Source organism: Oncorhynchus gorbuscha, linkage group LG09 (genome assembly GCF_021184085.1).
Source record: "Oncorhynchus gorbuscha isolate QuinsamMale2020 ecotype Even-year linkage group LG09, OgorEven_v1.0, whole genome shotgun sequence".
NCBI lineage: Eukaryota > Metazoa > Chordata > Actinopteri > Salmoniformes > Salmonidae > Oncorhynchus > Oncorhynchus gorbuscha.
In genome coordinates, this window is record NC_060181.1 from 46,418,138 (window position 1) to 46,437,262 (window position 19,125).

Below are 19,125 nucleotides of genomic sequence, written 5' to 3' on the forward strand. Positions count from 1 at the left end.
GTCAAAATAGGAAAGGAGTAAACAGAAAAGCACAGGTGGATATGATGACACATTTTGGACTTTAGTGAGTTCCTGTGCTCAGAGGCTCTGGATACGTGCCTCGGGGGCCTGGACAAAAGTAGTGCCTTATTAAGGGAATAAATAGGGTGCCATTTGGGAGTCAGCTTCTGACATCACAAGGCTTCCCACCGGCCCACTCCTTCCTTGTTCTTGATTGATCAATTAAGGTAATTGATTAGTTATAAACTGGTTGACTAGGTCTTAAATTGGACACAAATTGAAAGGAAATAACAACAATCTGCAGACACATGGTCCTCCAGGAATTGAGTTTGACAGCCCAGGTATAAAGGTACAAAACTCATAACGTTGTTTGGTTTTAATGGAATATTTTCATTACATTCTGCTTCTATTGGTCAAAGCTTCTGAGGGCATAATTTAATGTGAGAACATGAATCATTCTACATTTGGTCTCCTATACAGTGTCAACACCAGTAGGATATTCACAGAATAAAATACAAATATGAAGACAGACATTTGAAAGTGTAGACATATTGCTGACAGATCAGACCCCTAACACAAATGACATTACACCACCACACTTACTGTAGGTTCTAGATACACTCCTTTTACTTTGTGGAATGGTATAGCTCTGTCTCAGGGGTGGACAGTGTGTATGGTGGATGGAAACATTCTAAGGGGCAGATTCCCGGACACAGATTAAGCTTAGTCCTGGACTAAAATGCTATCTCAATGGGGATTCTCCATCCCGGATGTGTCTGTAAAACTGGCCAAAAAATTAGTCCCCGATCTAATTGTTGATCTTCAGAACAAATAGGTTGTTAGAGGTCAGGACGAACAGTCTCTCATTGGTGGCTCTGAAGCCAAGGACAATGTTGTTTGACTCCAGGCTGGCCACCTGTTGCTTAGCGACCTGGCCCACCTGACGACCCTGCATCCTGTTGAACAGGACTGTGTCCACCTTTGACGGCTGCCGGTAGATGAACACACGGCGAAGACACTCCCCCAAAGCGGCATAGGAGAAGTTTGGGGGGCAGGTGGCAAATTTCTTGTCACGTTTCGATGCCTGGACGTAGCCTAGGAGATCCGAAAAATGAGAAAGAAAATTAGTAAGTTGGAAGAAAATCACGTTGGTAGAATACCTTCTACTCATCTCCAAAGACACTGAGAAACACAGGGCTTGTTGTGACAAACATCAGCCACACAGGAATTAGCATTGAACTAACTCAAGATGGCCCTGAAAGACATGGCAGCTCTGCTTCTAGCTCCTATGCAACTTCGCAGTATTTTCTTTTTTTGTGTTATTTCTTACATTATTAGCCCAGAATTTTGGATATCAGAGCGGCGGTAACCAGCATTACGACCAGCAATACGACTTTCCCGAATTGGATCCTTTGGATCCCCAGGGCAATTTAACTTATCCCAGAGGCTGCACCAAGACACCACCGGCAGAAAAAAGGTATTCGGAGTGGACTTCTAGTCCAACTCAGGAGACGTGCACACCATCCACTGCTTCAGAGTATATTAGTCGCTAATGTTCAGTCTCTGGACAATAAAGTAGACAAACTCAGGGCAAGGATCTCCTTCCAGAGTGACATCAGGGACTGTAACATACAGTTTCACGGAATCAAGGCCCTCTCCAGATATACTGTCCCCGTCTGTACAGAGAGCGGTGTTCAGTACATCGCGCAGACAGGAATAAATAACTCTCCAGGAAGAAGGCAGGTCATGCTGTATGTTTCATGATTAACTATTCATGGTGTGATTGTGATAACATACAGAAACTCAAGTCCTTTTGTTAACCTGATCTAGAAACCTCACAATCAAATGTTGACCGCATTACCTCCCAAGAGAATACCCTTCGGTTATAGTCACAGCCTCGTATATTCCCCCTCACCACGACAGCCCTCAAGGAACTACACTGGACTTGGTGCAAACTGGAAACCACATATCCTGAGGCCGCATTTATTATAGCTGGGAATTTTTACAAAGCAAATTTGAAGAACACGATACCTAAGCTCTATCAACACATTGACTATAGTGCTCGCGCTGAAAAAAAGCTTGGCCACTGTTACTCCCCCTTCTGGGATGCCTACAAGGCCTTCCCCCACCCTCCCTTCGGCAAATCAGATCACTTCTCCATTTTGCTCCTCCATTCCTATAGGCAGAAACTCAAACAGGAAGTGCCCATCGTAAGGTCTATTCAATGCAGGTCTGACCAATCGGAATCCATTTTTCAAAATAGTTTTGATCACGCGGACTGGAATATGTTCCAGGTAGCTTCTTAGAATAACATTGACGTATACACGGACACGGTGACTGAGTTCATCAGGAAGTGTATAGGGGATGTTGTTGCCACTGGGAGTATTAAAACCTACCCAAACCAGAAACCGTGGATAGTTGGCAGTATTTGCGCAAAACTAAAAGCACAAACCACTGCATTTAACCATGGAAAGGTGACTGGGAATATAGTTGAATACAAACAGTGGAGTTAGTCACTGTGTAAGGCAATCAAACAGGCAAAACATCAGTACAGAGAAAGTGAAGTTGCAATTCAACGGCTCAGACACGAGACGTATGTGGCAGAGTCTACAGACAAGATTACAAAGGGAAAACCAACCACGTAAGTTCGTAGCCCGGGGTCTGAACCACGCCCTGTGCAACTGGGTCCTGTACTTCCTGACGGGCCACCCCCAGGTGGTGAAGGTACGACACAACACCTCCACTTCGCTGATCCTCAACACTGGAGCCCCACAACGGTGCGTGCTCAGCCCCCTCCTGTACGCCCAACTCAATCATAAAGTTTACAGACGATATAACAGTATTAGGCCTGATTAGCAACAATGACAGGACAGCCTACAGGGAGGAGATGAGTGCCCTGGCGGAGTGGTGCCAGGAAAATAACATCTCCCTCAAAGTCGACAAAACGAAGGAACAGATCGTGAACTTCAAGAGACAGCAGAGGGAGCATGCCCCCATCCACATCGAAGGGACCGCAGTGGAGAAGTTCCTTGGGGTATACATCACTGACAATCTGAAATGGTCCACCACATAGACACTGTGGTGAAGAAGGCGCAACAGTGCCACTTCAACCTCAGGCGGCTAAAGAAATTTGGCTTGGCCCCGATGACCCTCACAAAATTTTACAGATGCACAATTGAGAGCCTGGTACGGCAACTGCACCACCTGCAATTGCAAGGCTCTCCAAGGGGTTGTGCGGTATGCCCAACGCATACCCGGGGGTACACTGCCTGCCCTCCAGGACACCTACAGCCCACGATGTCACAGGAAGGCCAAATATATAAATCAAGGACATCAACCACCCGAGCCATGGCCTGTTCACCCTGCTACCATCCAGAAGGTGAGGTCAGTACAGGTGCATCAAAGCTGGGACCGAGAGACTGAAAGAGAGCTTCTATCTCAAGGCCATCACTGCTAAATAGTCATCACTAGCCGGCTACCACTCAACCCTGCACCTTAGAGGCTGCTGCACTATATACATAGACACGGAATCACTGGTCACTATAATAATGTTTACATACTTCTTTACTCATTTCATATGTATATACTGTATTCTATTCTACTGTATTTTAGTCAATGTCACTCCGACATTGCTCCTCCTAATATTTATATATTTCTTAATTCCATTCTTTTACTTTTAGATGTATGTGTATTGTTGTAAATTGTTAGATACTCCTGCACTACTGCAGCTAGGAACACAAGCATTTCACTACACCCGCAATAACATCTGCTAAATATGTGAATGTGACCAATAAAATTTGATTCGATTTTAATTACTATTGTGTCATTTCTATAGTAGTTTACATGTCTCCATCTACACTCACTCCTCTTCACACAAAGAGAACATTGCAATAATGGCATCCAGCAATCACAATCATGTCATTGAAATACTTAAACGTACACTCGTGACTGGCAGGATGTAATTAAAAAAAATATTCCACCAGCACACTTTTTGAGTGTTTTGAACATGTTAAATAAACTCAGTCTGAGGCAATGTCCTAGCACAAAGATGCCATCTGAAAACACATTTGTTTCCCTGATTTAGAGTTGTAAGAGGTGTGTCTGAGGTGTTGACAGAACTGCCAGTACTAATAATTACTCATCTAAAAAGTTTCTACACCTACCAAGGGCGTTGAAGGTGGCGATGTGTTCCCACATGTTGCTGGGCTGGTCCGGGCGGGGCTGCCACAGCAGGGCATCCACGTCATGACGCAGGCAGAAACTAGGCATCTCAGATGGGTTCAAGTCCACCGTGAACAGGTACTGATGGCTCCCCAAGTTCACCTGAAGAAAAAGATATACTGTAGTAAGACTTTATTAGTCCCAAATAGATGGTTTGTAGATGTAGACATTTCAACTAACTTTCCACTAACCCTAATCTGTAACCTAAAGATATGCAGTTCTTCATCTGGCATCTCTTCATCCCTCCAATCATAAATTTTAGAGCTCAGTGAATCTCAACTCGATTAAAAAAAAGAAAAAAAGTAAAATAGTTCCCTCAAACAAACCTTTTAATCAATTATGCATTAACACCATCCATGAAACATACACAACATTCCAAATTAAGTGTCTATTAACTGGAGGACAGAAAAACAATCAATAGAGACAGAGAATCAAAGTATTCTAATCAGGAGAGGACATGGAACCAGTGCGTGCAACCATTTTTTCTGAATGCATCAGTCTGCCTTCATTATTCCTCCCACAGCGGAGGCCAGAAGAAGAAAGAGAGCGTGACAGAGAGAGATGGAATCAGAGAAAAAGATCAATTTAGAAAGACAAAGAAAGCCAGAGAATGATTGAGTCCCGTTTTGAAGCACATGTTCAGACAATTTATACTATGACGTTGTTCTCTTTATACACAACCTTGTACTATTATTGTATTGAAAGGTCTGATCATCCAGTGTTTCACATGTGAATCTCTTTGCCAACAAGTTTTATTGGTAGACAGTTCTCCCCTCCAGTTTCCATGCTCACTTGACATCTATTTAACCTTTGAATCATAAACAGGCCTGTAAGTGATTGATAGTTGGCGGTTGGTGACAGTTCCACGGACGTGGAACAATCCTCAAAGCTATAGTTCCCTTTTTTCTGGCTGCGTCCCTCACACTATGCCAAATCAGCCAATTGGGATTTCAGAAGTCTTGTTTGTGTAAATAGAATGACAATGAATGTTGTCGACAATAGCTTTGGCTGTAATTTAAAGTCTGCAACGACGTTCAAACATAATAAATTATGTAAGAGTAGAGTAAAGCATTACCCTCTGCTTGGTTGGATGCCGAGCAGTTGCCATACCAGGCGGTGATGCAGCCGACCAGGATGCTCGCGATGGTGCAGCATTATAACTTTTTGAGGATCTGGGGAACCATGCCAAATATTTTCAGTCTCCTGAGGGGGAAAAGGCGTTGTCGTGCCCTCTTCACCAATTTCTTGGTGTGTTTGGACCATGATCATTTGTTGCTGATTTGGACACCAAGGAACTTGAAACTCTCGACCTGCTCAGCCCCTTTGATGTGAATGGGGGCGGGCATGTTCGGCCCTCCTTTTCCTGTAGTCCACAATCATCTCCTTTGCCTTGCTTACGTAGAGGGAGATGATATTGTCCTGGCACCACACTGCCAGGTCTCTGACCTCCTCCCTATAGGCTGTCTTATTGTTGTCGGTGATCAGGCCTACCACTGTTGTCGTCAGCAAACTTAATGATGGTGTTGGAGTCATGCTTGGCCACACAGTTGTGGGTAAACAGGGAGCACAGGAAGGGATTAAGCACGCACCCGAGGGGCCACCTTGTATAGAATCAGCATGGCAGATGTGCTGTTTTCCACCCTTACCACCTGGGGTGTTCAAATAAACCTACCATTAAAATTCTAGACTGATCATTTCTTTGTCAGTGGGCAAACGTACAAAATCAGCAGGGGATCTAATACGTTTTCCCCCTCACTGTAGCTATTACAGACTCGGTCAGGTTGAAAATGTCAGTGAAGAAACTTGCCAGTTGGTCCGCACATTCTCTGAGTACACTTCCTGGTAATCCGTTTGTACCTGCGGCCTTGTGAATGTTGAACTGTTTAAAGCTACGGAGAGCGTGACCACACAGTCGTCCGGAACAGCTGGTGCTCTCATGCATGCTTTTGTGTTGTTAGGCCCTAATCTATGGATTTCACATGACTGGGAATACAGATATTCATATGTTGGTCACAGATACCTTAAAACAAAGGCAGGGGGCATGGATCAGAAAACAAGTAAGTATCTTGTGTGACCACCATTTGCCTCATGCATCGCAACACATCTCCTTTACATAGAGTTGATCAGGCTGTTGATTGTGGTCTATGGAATGTTGTCTTACTCCTCTTAAATGGCTGTGCGAAGCTGCTGGATATTGGCGGGAACTGGAACACGCTGTCGTACATGCCAAACATTGTCAATGAGTGACATGTCTGGTGAGTATTCAGGCCATGAAAGACCAGACATTTTCAGCTTCTGGGAATTGTGTACAGATCCTTGCGACACAGGAGCGTTCATTAGCCTGCTGAAACATGAGGTGATGGTGGGGGATGAATGGCACGTCAATGAGCCTCTGGGGTCTCATCAGGGTATCGCTGTGCATTCAAATTTCCATCGCTAAAATGAAATTGTGTTCACTGTCTGTAGCTTATGCCTGCCCATACATCACAACCCCAAAGCCACCATGTGGCACTATGCTCACAACGTTGACATCAGCACACCACTTGCCCACATGACGCTATGCCAGTGGTGATCGGTCCCATTTAAGATGAGGGAAGGACGTTTTTTTTACGAGTATGGCCTTATTTGTATTACAGCATATTGGATGAATGTCATTCTCATTCCAATCACCCAGTTCGACATCGATAGGTTTAGGCTACTACATGATACTCACATTTTCCCTATACCCATCATTCATAAGGTTGCTACAACCTAGTCTATGAATGAATGTTTACAATGTAGGTGCACACAGGTCGAGAGAAAAATATGAGGTGACAGACAGTGACACACTCATGACAGCATCTAGGGTGTAATCATCAGTCCAACAGTCCATCAGTCCAACAGTTTCAAACGAGAGTTTCTATTGAACAAATTCAGGGATGTTTACCCTCATTTCAGAAACGTTTTTTCAAAAGAATCAGCAGAATGAATACACCCGTGATAACACGTAAACACAGTTCAATTTCATAGCAGCCATGTTGTATTCCTTCTTGCATCTTGGCCTATCCACAGGGAGTACTAGAAATACCCATGAGACCATAGGCTAACTGGTAAAATGAACATGGAGGGGGTACTTCAGGGGTACTCTGGGCAGAGCAACAGTTTGTGGTACAGTACCCGAAAAATGTTGGGAACCATTGGCCTAAATCATTGTCATCATATTTGCTAAAGTAACGTCATAATCAACATACAGTGCATTCAGAAACTATTCAGACCCATCAACTTTTTCCACATTGTTTTCCATTTACAGCCTTATTCTAAAATAGATAAAATAAAACATTTTACATTTACATTACATTTAAGTCATTTAGCAGACGCTCTTATTCATTAACACACAATACACCATAAAGCGAAAACAGGTTCAGAATTTCTTTATTTACAAAAGGATTCAAGTGCAGCCTGTTTCCAATGAGCATCCTTGAGAAGTTTTTACAACTTGATTGGAGTCCACCTAGGGTAAATTCCATTGATGGACATGATTTGGAAAGGCACACACCTGTCTATATAAGGTCCCACAGTTGACAGTGCAGGCCAGAGCAAAAACCAAGCCACGAGGTTGAAGGAATTGTCCATAGAGCTTCGAGACAGGATTAAGTCGAGAGACAGATCTGGGAAAGGGTACAATAATATTTCTGCAGCATTTAAGGTCCCCAAGAACACAGTGGCCCCTATCATTCTTAAATGGAAGAAGTTTGGAATCACCAAGACACTTCCTAGAGCTGGCTGCCCAGCCAAACTGAGCAATCAGGGGAGAAGGGCCTCACAAAATTCAGAATGAGACTGATATAAGGAAATTATTAATTGGTGACTGATATGATATCTATATATTCTTGATTTAATTCGGGAGACAGTAACTCATTAAACAAACTTTTCCCATGGTGCCCCACATTTCTAATGAGTTAATTGTTACATGATTGATTTAAATTTAGTAAACATTTTACGTAGTAGGTAATTATTCGATAAATAGCAGTCATCACGCGACAGTAGCTAAGATGGGGAGAAATCTGTCCAACTACAACTGGCTCAGAACAGGGTAGCACGGCTGGCCCTTAAATGTACACGTAGAGCTAACAATAATATGCAAGTAAATCTCTCATGGCTAAAAGTGGAGAAGAGATTGACTTCATCACTACTTGTTTTTGTAAGTGAATGCACTGAGGTGTCTGCCTAAACTACTAGCACACAGCTCGTACACCCATGCATACCCCACAAGACATGCCACCAAAGGTATCTTCACAATCCCCAAGTCAAGAAAAGACTATGGGAGGCACACAGTATTAAATAGAGCCATGGCTACATGGAACTCTATAAAACATCAGGTAACTGATGCAAAAAGTAGAATCAGATTTTTAAAAAACAGATAAATATACACCTTATGGAACAGCGGGTAGTGTGAAATGACACACACAAAGGCACAGATGCACATACACATGATAAAGACAGGCACTCTACACACACGCACACATGGATTTTGTAGATATGTGAGTAGAGGCCTGAGAAGCCACACTTAATGTGTTATGAAATGTAATGTCATGTAATATTTTAAATTGGCTGTTGCCAATGTGATTTTCTGGATTTTTTTTCTCATTTTGTCTGTCATAGTTGAAGTGTACCTATGATGAAAATTACAGGGCTCTCATCTTTTTAAGTGGGAGAACTTGCACAACTGGTGGCTGACTAAATACTTTTTTGCCCCACTGTATATGTTTATTATACCTGTTGATACAGGGCTCATATGTGAAACTATTCTAACTGAAAATGTTCTTTCACAGTGGCACTGACTCCGACTGGAAAGCCCTTCCTCTCACAGAAAGCCTTCAGAGAGCAGCTCATCAAGGAGCTTGCTGGCTACAGCAACACTGCACCAAGCCCTGTCCCTTCTGCTCCTGCCACAAGTGTTCATCTGCCCAAATATATTTGTGCAGGCATGGATGTGCCTAAGGGCCAAAAGGGCACAGCATGGAGGCGTTGCTGTGTTGTTTGCAAGATGAAGTCTCCCATCACATGCACCACATGCTCAGTGACCCTCTGCTTTACATCAGAAAGAGACTGCTATAACATCTGGCATCAGCAGCAGAATATTGTCTAGAGTTTTGGCAAAGTTGGTGGGGTTATATGGCAAAGTGGGTGGGGGCTATGGTCAGTATGTTATATCTGGAGTACTTTTCCTGTCTTATCCGGTGTCTTGTGTGAATTTGAGTCTGCTCTTTCTTTCTCTCCTTCTTTCTCTCTGAGGACCTGAGCCCTTGGACCATGCTTCAGGACTACCTGCCATGATGACTCCTTGCTGTCCCCAGTCCACCCGGCCTTGCTGCTGTTCCAGTTTCAACTGTTCTGCCTGCGGTTATGGAACCCTAAACTGTTCATTTTTACTCTTGAGGTGCTGTCCTGTTGCACCCTCTACAACCACTGTGATCTCCACTCGGCACAGTCAGAAGAGGACTGGCCACCCCTCAGCCTGGTTCCTCTCTAGGTTTATTCCTAGGTTTTTGCCTTTCTAGGGAGTTTTTCCTAGCCACCGTGCTTTCCTAGCCACCGTGCTACACCTGCATTGCTTGCTGTTTGGGGTTTTAGGCTGGGGCTATATAAATTGATTTGATTTGATAGAGGACTGAGGGTTTTCCAAATATTGAAAGTGTGTAAATAGTTACCCATGTTATTTTGTAAATGTATATATATATTTATTTATTTTTCTTTTTTTCTTCTCAATTTTTTTTTGGGGGGGGGTGTGTTAGAATACCATTTTGGTATTTTGTATAGTTATTTGTTTCAAAATGTATACCTTCACCAATTTGGCCACTTGGGTACATTTGGGCTACTTGTGTGGGACACCTGGGTGACTTCATGATAAATGTCATGTAGCACACTCATTTTGGAAGTTATCATTCTGACAATTTGCACAAGTACTGTTGCCCTCGTATACTTTTCACTGAAATTCTCCCCATCATCCTATCTGAATGTTTATTTTATCTTGTTCATTTTAAAGATGATACAAAAATAAAATGTTTTTTTTTCATTGTTTTATCTAAACCAGATCTATTGTGTTATATTCTCCTACATTCAATTCACATTTACACAAACTTCAGAGTGCAGTCTTTCAAATGGTACCAATAATATGCATATCCTTGGTTCTGTGCCTGAGCTACAGGCTGTTAGATTTGTGTATGTCTTCAGGCGGAAATTGCACAAAGTAGGGGGGTAGCTCTAAGAGGTTTTAATGGAGGCCTACTTAAATCTGTTTTACCTAATTTCTACCAGCATGTCACATGTGTAACCAGAGGGAAAAAAAACTCTAGACCACCTTTTCTCTACACAGAGAAGCTCTCCATCGCCCTCCATTTGGCATATAATTAATTTGGCATATAATTCTGTCAGATGTCAGATGATGCGACTACACCTGTAAGACCCTGTAAGACCCACATAGGTCTCAGCTCTGGCATAAATCCAGAAAAAAAACATTAACGCAGGATTCTACCAGCAGCTTGCTAAGCCAAAAAATTCTTACGTGTCTTTTCTGTGGCCTGGAGTTTTTCCTTATCTCATGACCTGGTCAGGTAAAACTTTGGGTCCTATTTATAGGATATGACAGTCCAACGTTTTTACTAATGACCCGACCGGGCAAGTTGGCCAAATATCTACTGGCCGAACAGAATGTGTTTAATATAATTTAGCAACGTAAGTCATTACTCCATTCTTAAGAATTGCATAGTCTTAATTGCATTCATTTTTGTTTCTAAAGTATGTAATTTTGAGAATATCCCCCCCTCTCAAAATAGAATACTGCCCCTTTAAGACAATTCCGTTTCTGAAAGAGATATCGACCTGGCTGCAGTAGGCTAGCCAATGCTAAAGTGTAAAGAGTGACTATCAACAGTGGCCAGCATATTGCTGCTATGTTAAAACTATTGAAGGTTTAACTTTTGTAAATCACTTTCCCTAAAATAAATAATATCAGGGAGTAGATTGATGGGTGCTGCTTTTTTGCTCAGGACAGCTCGCAGGTGCTGTGTGAATGTAGCTATCAACTTCTGTACTGATTGAGAAGTTGTGACTTGCAGTAGAATGCTGTATTTGAATGAACGGCCAATCATATTGCTCAAATACAAAGAGCACGACTATTCTTCGTGTAGTCTTCAATGGTTTTCCATGGTAGACCGCGACAGAGCATGTAAATGTTAGCCCGGTCGCTGCCACTGCTTTGAAAGTGGTGTGGCGGCGCATCACCAAATATAAAATTACTGAGGCAAATGCTGTCTCGCCACATGTTTTCTGGTGGCTCTGAGGCAATGCCAAGTGTACTCAATTGGTTCTACTCACACAGCAGCCTGAGAGACATTCTAGCCATCCTAATTGAGCCCAATGGATAGCTCTCTTCATTTCAAATAAAGAACCCCAAGATATGTGTGGTCAACTCCATGTTCATTAAATCAAGACAAGCGTCACTGACAACGCAAATGGAGAAGGTGTGCATGTCTACTGCGCCACTGTGGATGTGACCAATAGGGGCTCGCTGATAACAAGGAGGGAGTGGAGTAAAGGTGGGTGGTGAAAAGGGTCTCACCACGTGAGTGGGCTTGAGCGACTCTCCATCGAAGCGTGTCAGGTTGGAGCTGTCTTCTGGGAAGCCATCGCAGTCCTCCAGCTCCTGGGCGTTGCACGGGGGCTTGCCCTTGTCTGGGTTGGCATTCTGAACTCAAGAGAGATGGAAGCAGAGAGATTGGGTAGCGTTAACAGTGAGAGGATGCATTGAATTCATTCATTAGAAGCTAATGGCGATGGGAACACTAAATCCCTAAATGAGCAGTGAGTGGTTAAACAAGTTGGGACTGAAAATATCATAAAAAATAGGAAGCTGAGACTGACGCAGCTCAAGAGAACTGGACATGATGGTGTGAGGGAGAAGTTGAGCTGCTTTCGGAAACTAAAGAGGGAGGGGTGAGAGTGAGGAGAAGACCTGAAGGTAGGGGAAAGGGGCAACAAGAGGCTAAAAGTGAGGGCTCAGAGAGGGGGTTGGAGGGGGGTCAATTTAGGGGAGATTAGATGCATAGAGGCACAGAAAGTAACATCAAGACTGGAGGTAAAAAGGAGAATAGAGAGATGAACAGCAACTGAGGCGTTCATAAAGGATAAATAAAGACTGAGGGGGTTGAGGAGAGCACAGGATTGGATTCATCATCAGTAACCCAGGGTCATGTTCATTAGAGCAATGGAAAATGGAAAGATGCATTTCAGGTAAAGAAATCACTCCCTGTTTCACTCCTTTTTTTTTCCATTTTATGACTAATGAACACAGCCCAAAATTAAAAGACCAGGCTCAGCGTATGTCAGTGAGTCTCACCATGTCCTCAGTAGTGAGGTATGTCAGTCTCTCGTGGAGCAAGGCCGTCTGCTCCTCACTCATCAGGAACTCTCCTCTACCGTCTCCTCCAGTCAGCAGCTCTGGCCACATGGGCCCCTCACACCTCTTCTGGAGAGTCACCTCCAGGCTAGGAACACACACACACAGAGACAGACAGGGCGGTAGGACTATACTGGGTGAGGGGTATGGTGGAAAATTGCAAGATTATGTTATAATACTTTTATTGCATCAAATGGTTGTTTTATGCAACAGAATAGAGGATTCTCATAAATATTGTGTGTGTGTTCTACTGAGGATTGACCTCTGGGAGATAACACTGACAGGAGATTTAAGATGTCTTTTGGGTGGTAAAACCTAAAGAGCATTCCAGAGCATGAGTTAATGTTTCTGTTTTATATGGTACCAGGGAGAGATGACCCCAGGGCCAGACTCTGGTCTATACACAAAGATGACTGTTTTTACAGCAGAAACAGTCTGCTATGAATTATAGGTATCTTTCATACAAATCTTAACCTTGTGACCCATTCTATGCTAACCTTGTGACCCATCTGTTGTTTGTCATGTACAGTTGAAGACGGAAGTTTACATACATTTAAACTCAGTTTTTCACAATTCCTGGCATTCAATCCTAGTAAAAATTCCCTGTCATAGGTCAGTTAGGATCACCACTTTATTTTAAGAATGTGAAATGTCAGAATAGTAGTAGAGAGAATTATTTATTTCAGCTTTTATTTCTTTCATCACATTCCCAATGGGTCAGAAGCTTACATACACTCAATTAGTATTTGGTAGCATTCCCTTTAAATTGGGTCAAACGTTTCAGGTAGCCTTCCACAAGCTTCCCACAATAAGTTGGGTGAATTTTGGCCCATTCCTCCTGACAGAGCTGGTGTAACTGAGTCAGGTTTGTAGGCCTCCTTGCACACATGCGCTTTTTCAGTTTACCCACAAATTGTCTATGGAATTGAGGTCAGGGATTTATGACGGCCACTCCAATACCTTGACTTTGTTGTCCTTAAGCCATTTGACACAACTTTGGAAATATGCTTGGGGTCAGATACTTTTGTACCCGTTTCCTCCAGCATCTTCAAAAGATCATTTGCTGTTGTTCTGGGATGGATTTGCACTTTTTGCACCAAAGCACATTCATCTCTAGGAGACAGAACACATCGCCTTCCTGAGTGGTATAACAGCTGCGTGGTCCCATGGTGTTTATACTTGCGTACTACTGTTTGTACAGATGAACGTGGTACCTTCAGGCGTTTGGAAAATGCTCCCAAGGATGAACCAGACTTGGAGGTCTACAACTTTTCTTCTGAGGTCTTGGCTGATTTCTTTAGATTTTCCCATGATGTCAAGCAGAGGCACTGAGTTGGAAGGTAGGCCTTGAAATACATCCACAGATACACCTCCAATTGACTCAAATTATGTCAATTAGCCTATAAGAAGCTTCTAAAGCCGTGACATCATTTTCTGGAATTTTCCAATCTGTTTAAAGGCACAGTCAACTTAGTGTATATAATATTCTGACCCACTGGAATTGTGATACAGTGAATTATAAGTGAAATAATCTGTCTGTAAACAATTGTTGGACAAATTACTTGTGTCATGCACAAAGTATATGTCCTATCTGACTTGCCAAAACTATAGTTTGAAAGGGGTGTATTCTTGGCTATAAAATACCTTTGTACTTTTGTTTCGGGGCTCTTAACGAATCATCTGAGCGTGAATCGTCGACCAGCCATCATTATCGTAGAGCACTCAATTGATTAACTTTATATGTGTGCGTTGTATTGACCTGCTCCCTTATTAATAAGTGATTAAATATTTAGTGAAAGTATAACTCTGACTTGTGTGATAAGTTTGTCTCTCCTCATTTGATAATAAAGAAATTAGCCATCACAGGGGGAGGACTGTGAGCTTTTGTTCTCTGTGGCAGACATGAGTAAGACATTTAAGAGTGTTAACCAATAGGGGCTCACTGGCCCAGCTTCGTCCGGGTTTAGCCGGCGTAGGCCGTCATTGTAAATAATAAATAGTTCTTAACTGACATGCCTAGTTAAATAAAGGTTAAATAACATGAATAAATAAAAAGCCTTGCAAGGCTGCCAGCCCAGACAGCATCCCAAGCCACGTCCTCAAAGCATGTGCAAAACAGCTGGCTGGTGTGTTTACAGACATTCAATCTCTCCTTAACCCAGTCTGTTGTCCTCACTTGCTTCAAATGTCCACCATTGTTCCTGTACCCGAGAAAGCTAAGGTAAGTGAACTAAATGACTAGCACTCACTTCAGACATCCCTGACCCACTACAATTTGCATAGCTCCCCAACAGATCCACGCACTGCACACTGCCCCATCGCACTGCACACTGCCCTATTCCATCTGGACAAGAGGGATACCCCTATGCAAGAATGCTGTTCATTGAATACAGCGCAGCCTTCAACATTACAGTGCCCTCCAAGCTCATCGGTAAGCTCAGGGCCCTGGGTCTGAACCCCACCCTGTGCAACTGGGTCCTGGACTTCCTGACAGGCCAACCCGAGGTGGTGATGGTAAGTAACAACACCTACGCTACACTGATCCTCAACACAAGGAGTAAAAGTACTCAAAAATATGAATAGTAAAAGGTACAGATAAGTAAAAATACTACTGTAGTATTTTTACTGAAGTATTTTACACCACTGCAATGACATAGCCACCCGAGCCACGGTCTGTTAACCCCGCTAGCATCTAGAAGAAGGAGACAGTACGGGTGAATCAAATCTGGGACAGAGAGGCTGAAAAATAGCTTCTATTTCCAGGCCATCAGACTGCCGGCCTCCGCCCAGTAACCTGCACTGAACTAGTCAGTCACTGTTACCAGCCTGCTACCACCAGGTACTCTATCCTGCACCTTAGAGACTGCTGCCCTATGTACATGGTCATTGAACACCTTAATGTTTACATACTGTTTTACCCACTTCATATGTACAGTGCATTTGGAAAGTATTCAGACCCCTCAAATTTTCCACATTTTGTCACGTTTACAGCCTTATTCTAAAATGGATCAAATAAAATCCACAATAATCTACACACATTACAACATAATGACAAAGCAAAAACTGCAAATGTAGAAATAACTTATGTAAATAAGTATTCAGACCCTTTGCTATGAGACTCGAAATTGAGTTCAGGTGAGTCCTGTTTCCATTGATCATCCTTGAGATGATTCTACAACTTGTTTGTGGAGTCCACCTGTTGTAGATTCAATTGATTGGACATGATTTGGAAAGGCACACATCTGCCTATATAAGGTCCCACAGTTGTCAGTGCGAAAACCAAGCCACGAGGTTGAAGGAATTGTTCGTATAGCTCCAAGACAGGATTGCGTCGAGACACAGATCTGGGGAAGGGTACCAAAACATTTCTGCAGCATTGAAGGTCCTCAAGAACGCAGTGGCCTCCATAATTCTTAAATGGAAGAAGTTTGGAACCACCAAGACTCTTCTTAGAGCTGGCCAAACTGGGCAATCGGGGGAGAAGGGCCTTGGTCAGGGAGGTGACAGAGCTCCAGAGTTCCTCTGTGGAGATGGGAGAACCTTCCAGAACGACAACCATCTCTGCAGCACTCCACAAATAAGGCCTTTATGGTAGAGTGGCTAGACAGAAGCCACTCCTCAGTAAAAGGCACGACAGCCCGCTCTGAGTTTGCCAAAAGGCACCTAAAGGACCCTCAGACCATGAGAAACATTATTCTCCAGTCTGATGAAACTAAGATTGAAGTCTTTGGCCTGAATGCCAAGCGTCACGTGTGGAGGAAACCAGACACTGCTCATCACCTGGCCAATACCATCCTTACAGTGAAGCACGGAGGTGGCAGAATCTTGCTGTGGGGACGTTTTTTAGCGGCAGGGACTCGGAGATTAGTCAGGATCGAGGCAAAGATGAACGGAGCAAAGAACAGAGAGATCCAAGATTGAAAACTTGCTCCAGAATGCTCAGGACCCACGTTCTGGGGCGAAGGTTCACCTTCCAACAGGACACCGACACTTAGCACAAAGCCAAGACAATGCAGGAGTGGCTTCGGGACAAGTCTCTGAATTTCCTTGAGTGGCCCAGCCAGAGCCCGGACTGGAAAAAAGCTGTGCAGCAACGCTCCCTATCCAACCTGACAGAGATTGAGAGGATTTGCAGAGAAGAATGGGAGAGAAGAATGGGAGAACCTCCCCAAATACAGATGTGCCAAGTTATAGCATCATACCCAAGAAGACTCGCTGCCAAATGTGCTTCAACAAAGTACTGAGTAAAATATTCTGTATACTTGTGTAAATGTGATTTCAGTTGTAATTTTTGTTTGTTCTTTGTCGTTGTGGTATTGTGTTTTTATTTAACCTTTATTTAACTAGGCAGATTGATAGATTGATGTGAAAAAAACTAATGAATACATTTTAGGCTATGACCTAACCTCAAGGGGTCTGAATACTTTCCAATGCACGTTCAAAAGCACGTTCTTCCTATTTCCACTTAGTGCTACAACAAGCACTGCAGCAGTAATGAATGAGTAGGAAAGTATCTATAGGCGTGTGTTGTTATTATTAGCGGCTTGGGTCTTTTTTAATATCAAGGAATATTTAACTTTCTCTGTTCATAGGAGTAACATGAATTTGTGCACGAGGCAGAAATAATGAAGCCCCATAAGTTGGAAGACGCTGTCCCTTTTTGGTCAGTGTCAGTGGAGGAAAGGGGACAAGGGAGGGATGTTGAGAAGTGGACTAGCAGTGTGCTGCTAATACGCTAATACTAAGCATCAGATGCAGGCTGTCATGTTTTGTCATTGATTATCATGTCTTGTCCCTGTGCTTCCCTTCTATTCGTTTCCCTCTGCTGGTCTTATTAGGTTCTTTCCCTCTTTCTATCCCTCTCTCTCCCCCTCCCTCTCTCCCTCTCTCGCTCTCTCTCTCTATCGTTCCGTTCCTGCTCCCAGCTGTTCCTCATTCTCCTAACTACCTCATTTACTCTTTCACACCTGTCCCCTATTTTGCCCTCTGATTAGAGTCCCTATTTCTCCCTCTGTTTTCCGCTTCTGTCCTTGTCGGATCCTTGTTTGATGTTTGATGTTCTGTGTCCTTGTTCCGCCCTGTCGTGTTTTTGCCTTCTTCAGATGCTGCGTGTGAGCAGGTGTCTATGTCAGCTACGGCCTGTGCCTTCCCGAAGCGACCTGCAGTCTGTGGTCGCGTCTCCAGTCGTTCCTCTCTACTGACGAGAGGATTTCAGTTTTCCTGTTTTGTATTTACCTAAGATAATTTCCAGGATTATTGTTTTGTTTAAGACTGGAATAAAGACTCTGTTTCTGTTAAGTCGCTTTTGGGTCCTCATTTACCAGCATAACAGAAGGATCCGACCAAGAATGGACCCAGCGACTACGGATTCTCGCAACACTGCCGTCGAGATCCAGGGAGCAATGCTCGGCAGACACGAGCAGGAATTGTCTGCTGCTCGTCATGCCGTTGAGACCCTGGCCGCTCAGGTCTCCGACCTCTCAGGACAGTTTCAGAGTCTTCGTCTCGTGCCACCAGCTACTTCCTGGTCTTCCGAGTCTCCGGAACCTAGGGTTAATAACCCACCATGTTACTCTGGGCAGCCCACTGAGTGCCGCTCCTTTCTCACCCAGTGTGATATTGTGTTCTCTCTCCAGCCCAACACATACTCAAGAGAGAGAGCTCGGATCGCCTACGTCATATCACTCCTTACTGGTCGGGCTCGGGAGTGGGGCACAGCTATCTGGGAGGCAAGGGCTGAGTGTACTAACGATTATCAGAACTTTAAAGAGGAGATGATACGGGTTTTTGATCGTTCAGTTTTTGGGAAGGAGGCTTCCAGGGCCCTGGCTTCCCTATGTCAAGGTGATCGATCCATAACGGATTACTCTATAGAGTTTCGCACTCTTGCTGCCTCCAGTGACTGGAACGAGCCGGCGTTGCTCGCTCGTTTTCTGGAGGGACTCCACGCTGAGGTTAAAGATGAGATTCTCTCCCGGGAGGTTCCTTCCAGCGTGGACTCTTTGATTGCACTCGCCATCCGCACAGAACGACGGGTAGATCTTCGTCACCGAGCTCGTGGAAGAGAGCTCGCGTTAACGGTGTTCCCCCTCTCCGCATCTCAACCATCTCCTCCCATCGGCTCAGAGACTGAGCCCATGCAGCTGGGAGGTATTCGCATCTCGACTAAGGAGAGGGAACGGAGAATCACCAACCGCCTTTGCCTCTATTGCGGTTCTGCTGGACATTTTGTCATTTCATGTCCAGTAAAAGCCAGAGATCATCAGTAAGCGGAGGGCTACTGGTGAGCGCTACTACTCAGGTCTCTCCATCAAGATCCTGTACTACCTTGTCGGTCCATCTACGCTGGACCGGTTCGGCTGCTTCCTGCAGTGCCTTGATAGACTCTGGGGCTGAGGGTTGTTTTATGGACGAAGCATGGGCTTGGAAACATGACATTCCTCTCAGACAGTTAGGGAAGCCCACGC

At 44.0% G+C, this 19,125-nt stretch overlaps 1 protein-coding gene across 1 annotated transcript in view; it reads right to left on the reverse strand.

The window, feature by feature from the left end:
- Positions 1-361: 361 nt before the first annotated feature.
- Positions 362-19,125, reverse strand: part of nudcd1 (NudC domain containing 1) — a 44,626-nt gene continuing 25,862 nt past the window's right edge. Inside the window, exons 7-10 of the mRNA XM_046362592.1 lie at positions 12,599-12,746; positions 11,822-11,947; positions 4,164-4,323; positions 362-1,095 (exon numbers count right to left, since the gene is read on the reverse strand). Coding sequence (XP_046218548.1) covers positions 809-1,095; positions 4,164-4,323; positions 11,822-11,947; positions 12,599-12,746 — 721 coding nt within the window. The 3' untranslated portion in view covers positions 362-808. The remainder of the gene's footprint in view (positions 1,096-4,163; positions 4,324-11,821; positions 11,948-12,598; positions 12,747-19,125) is intronic.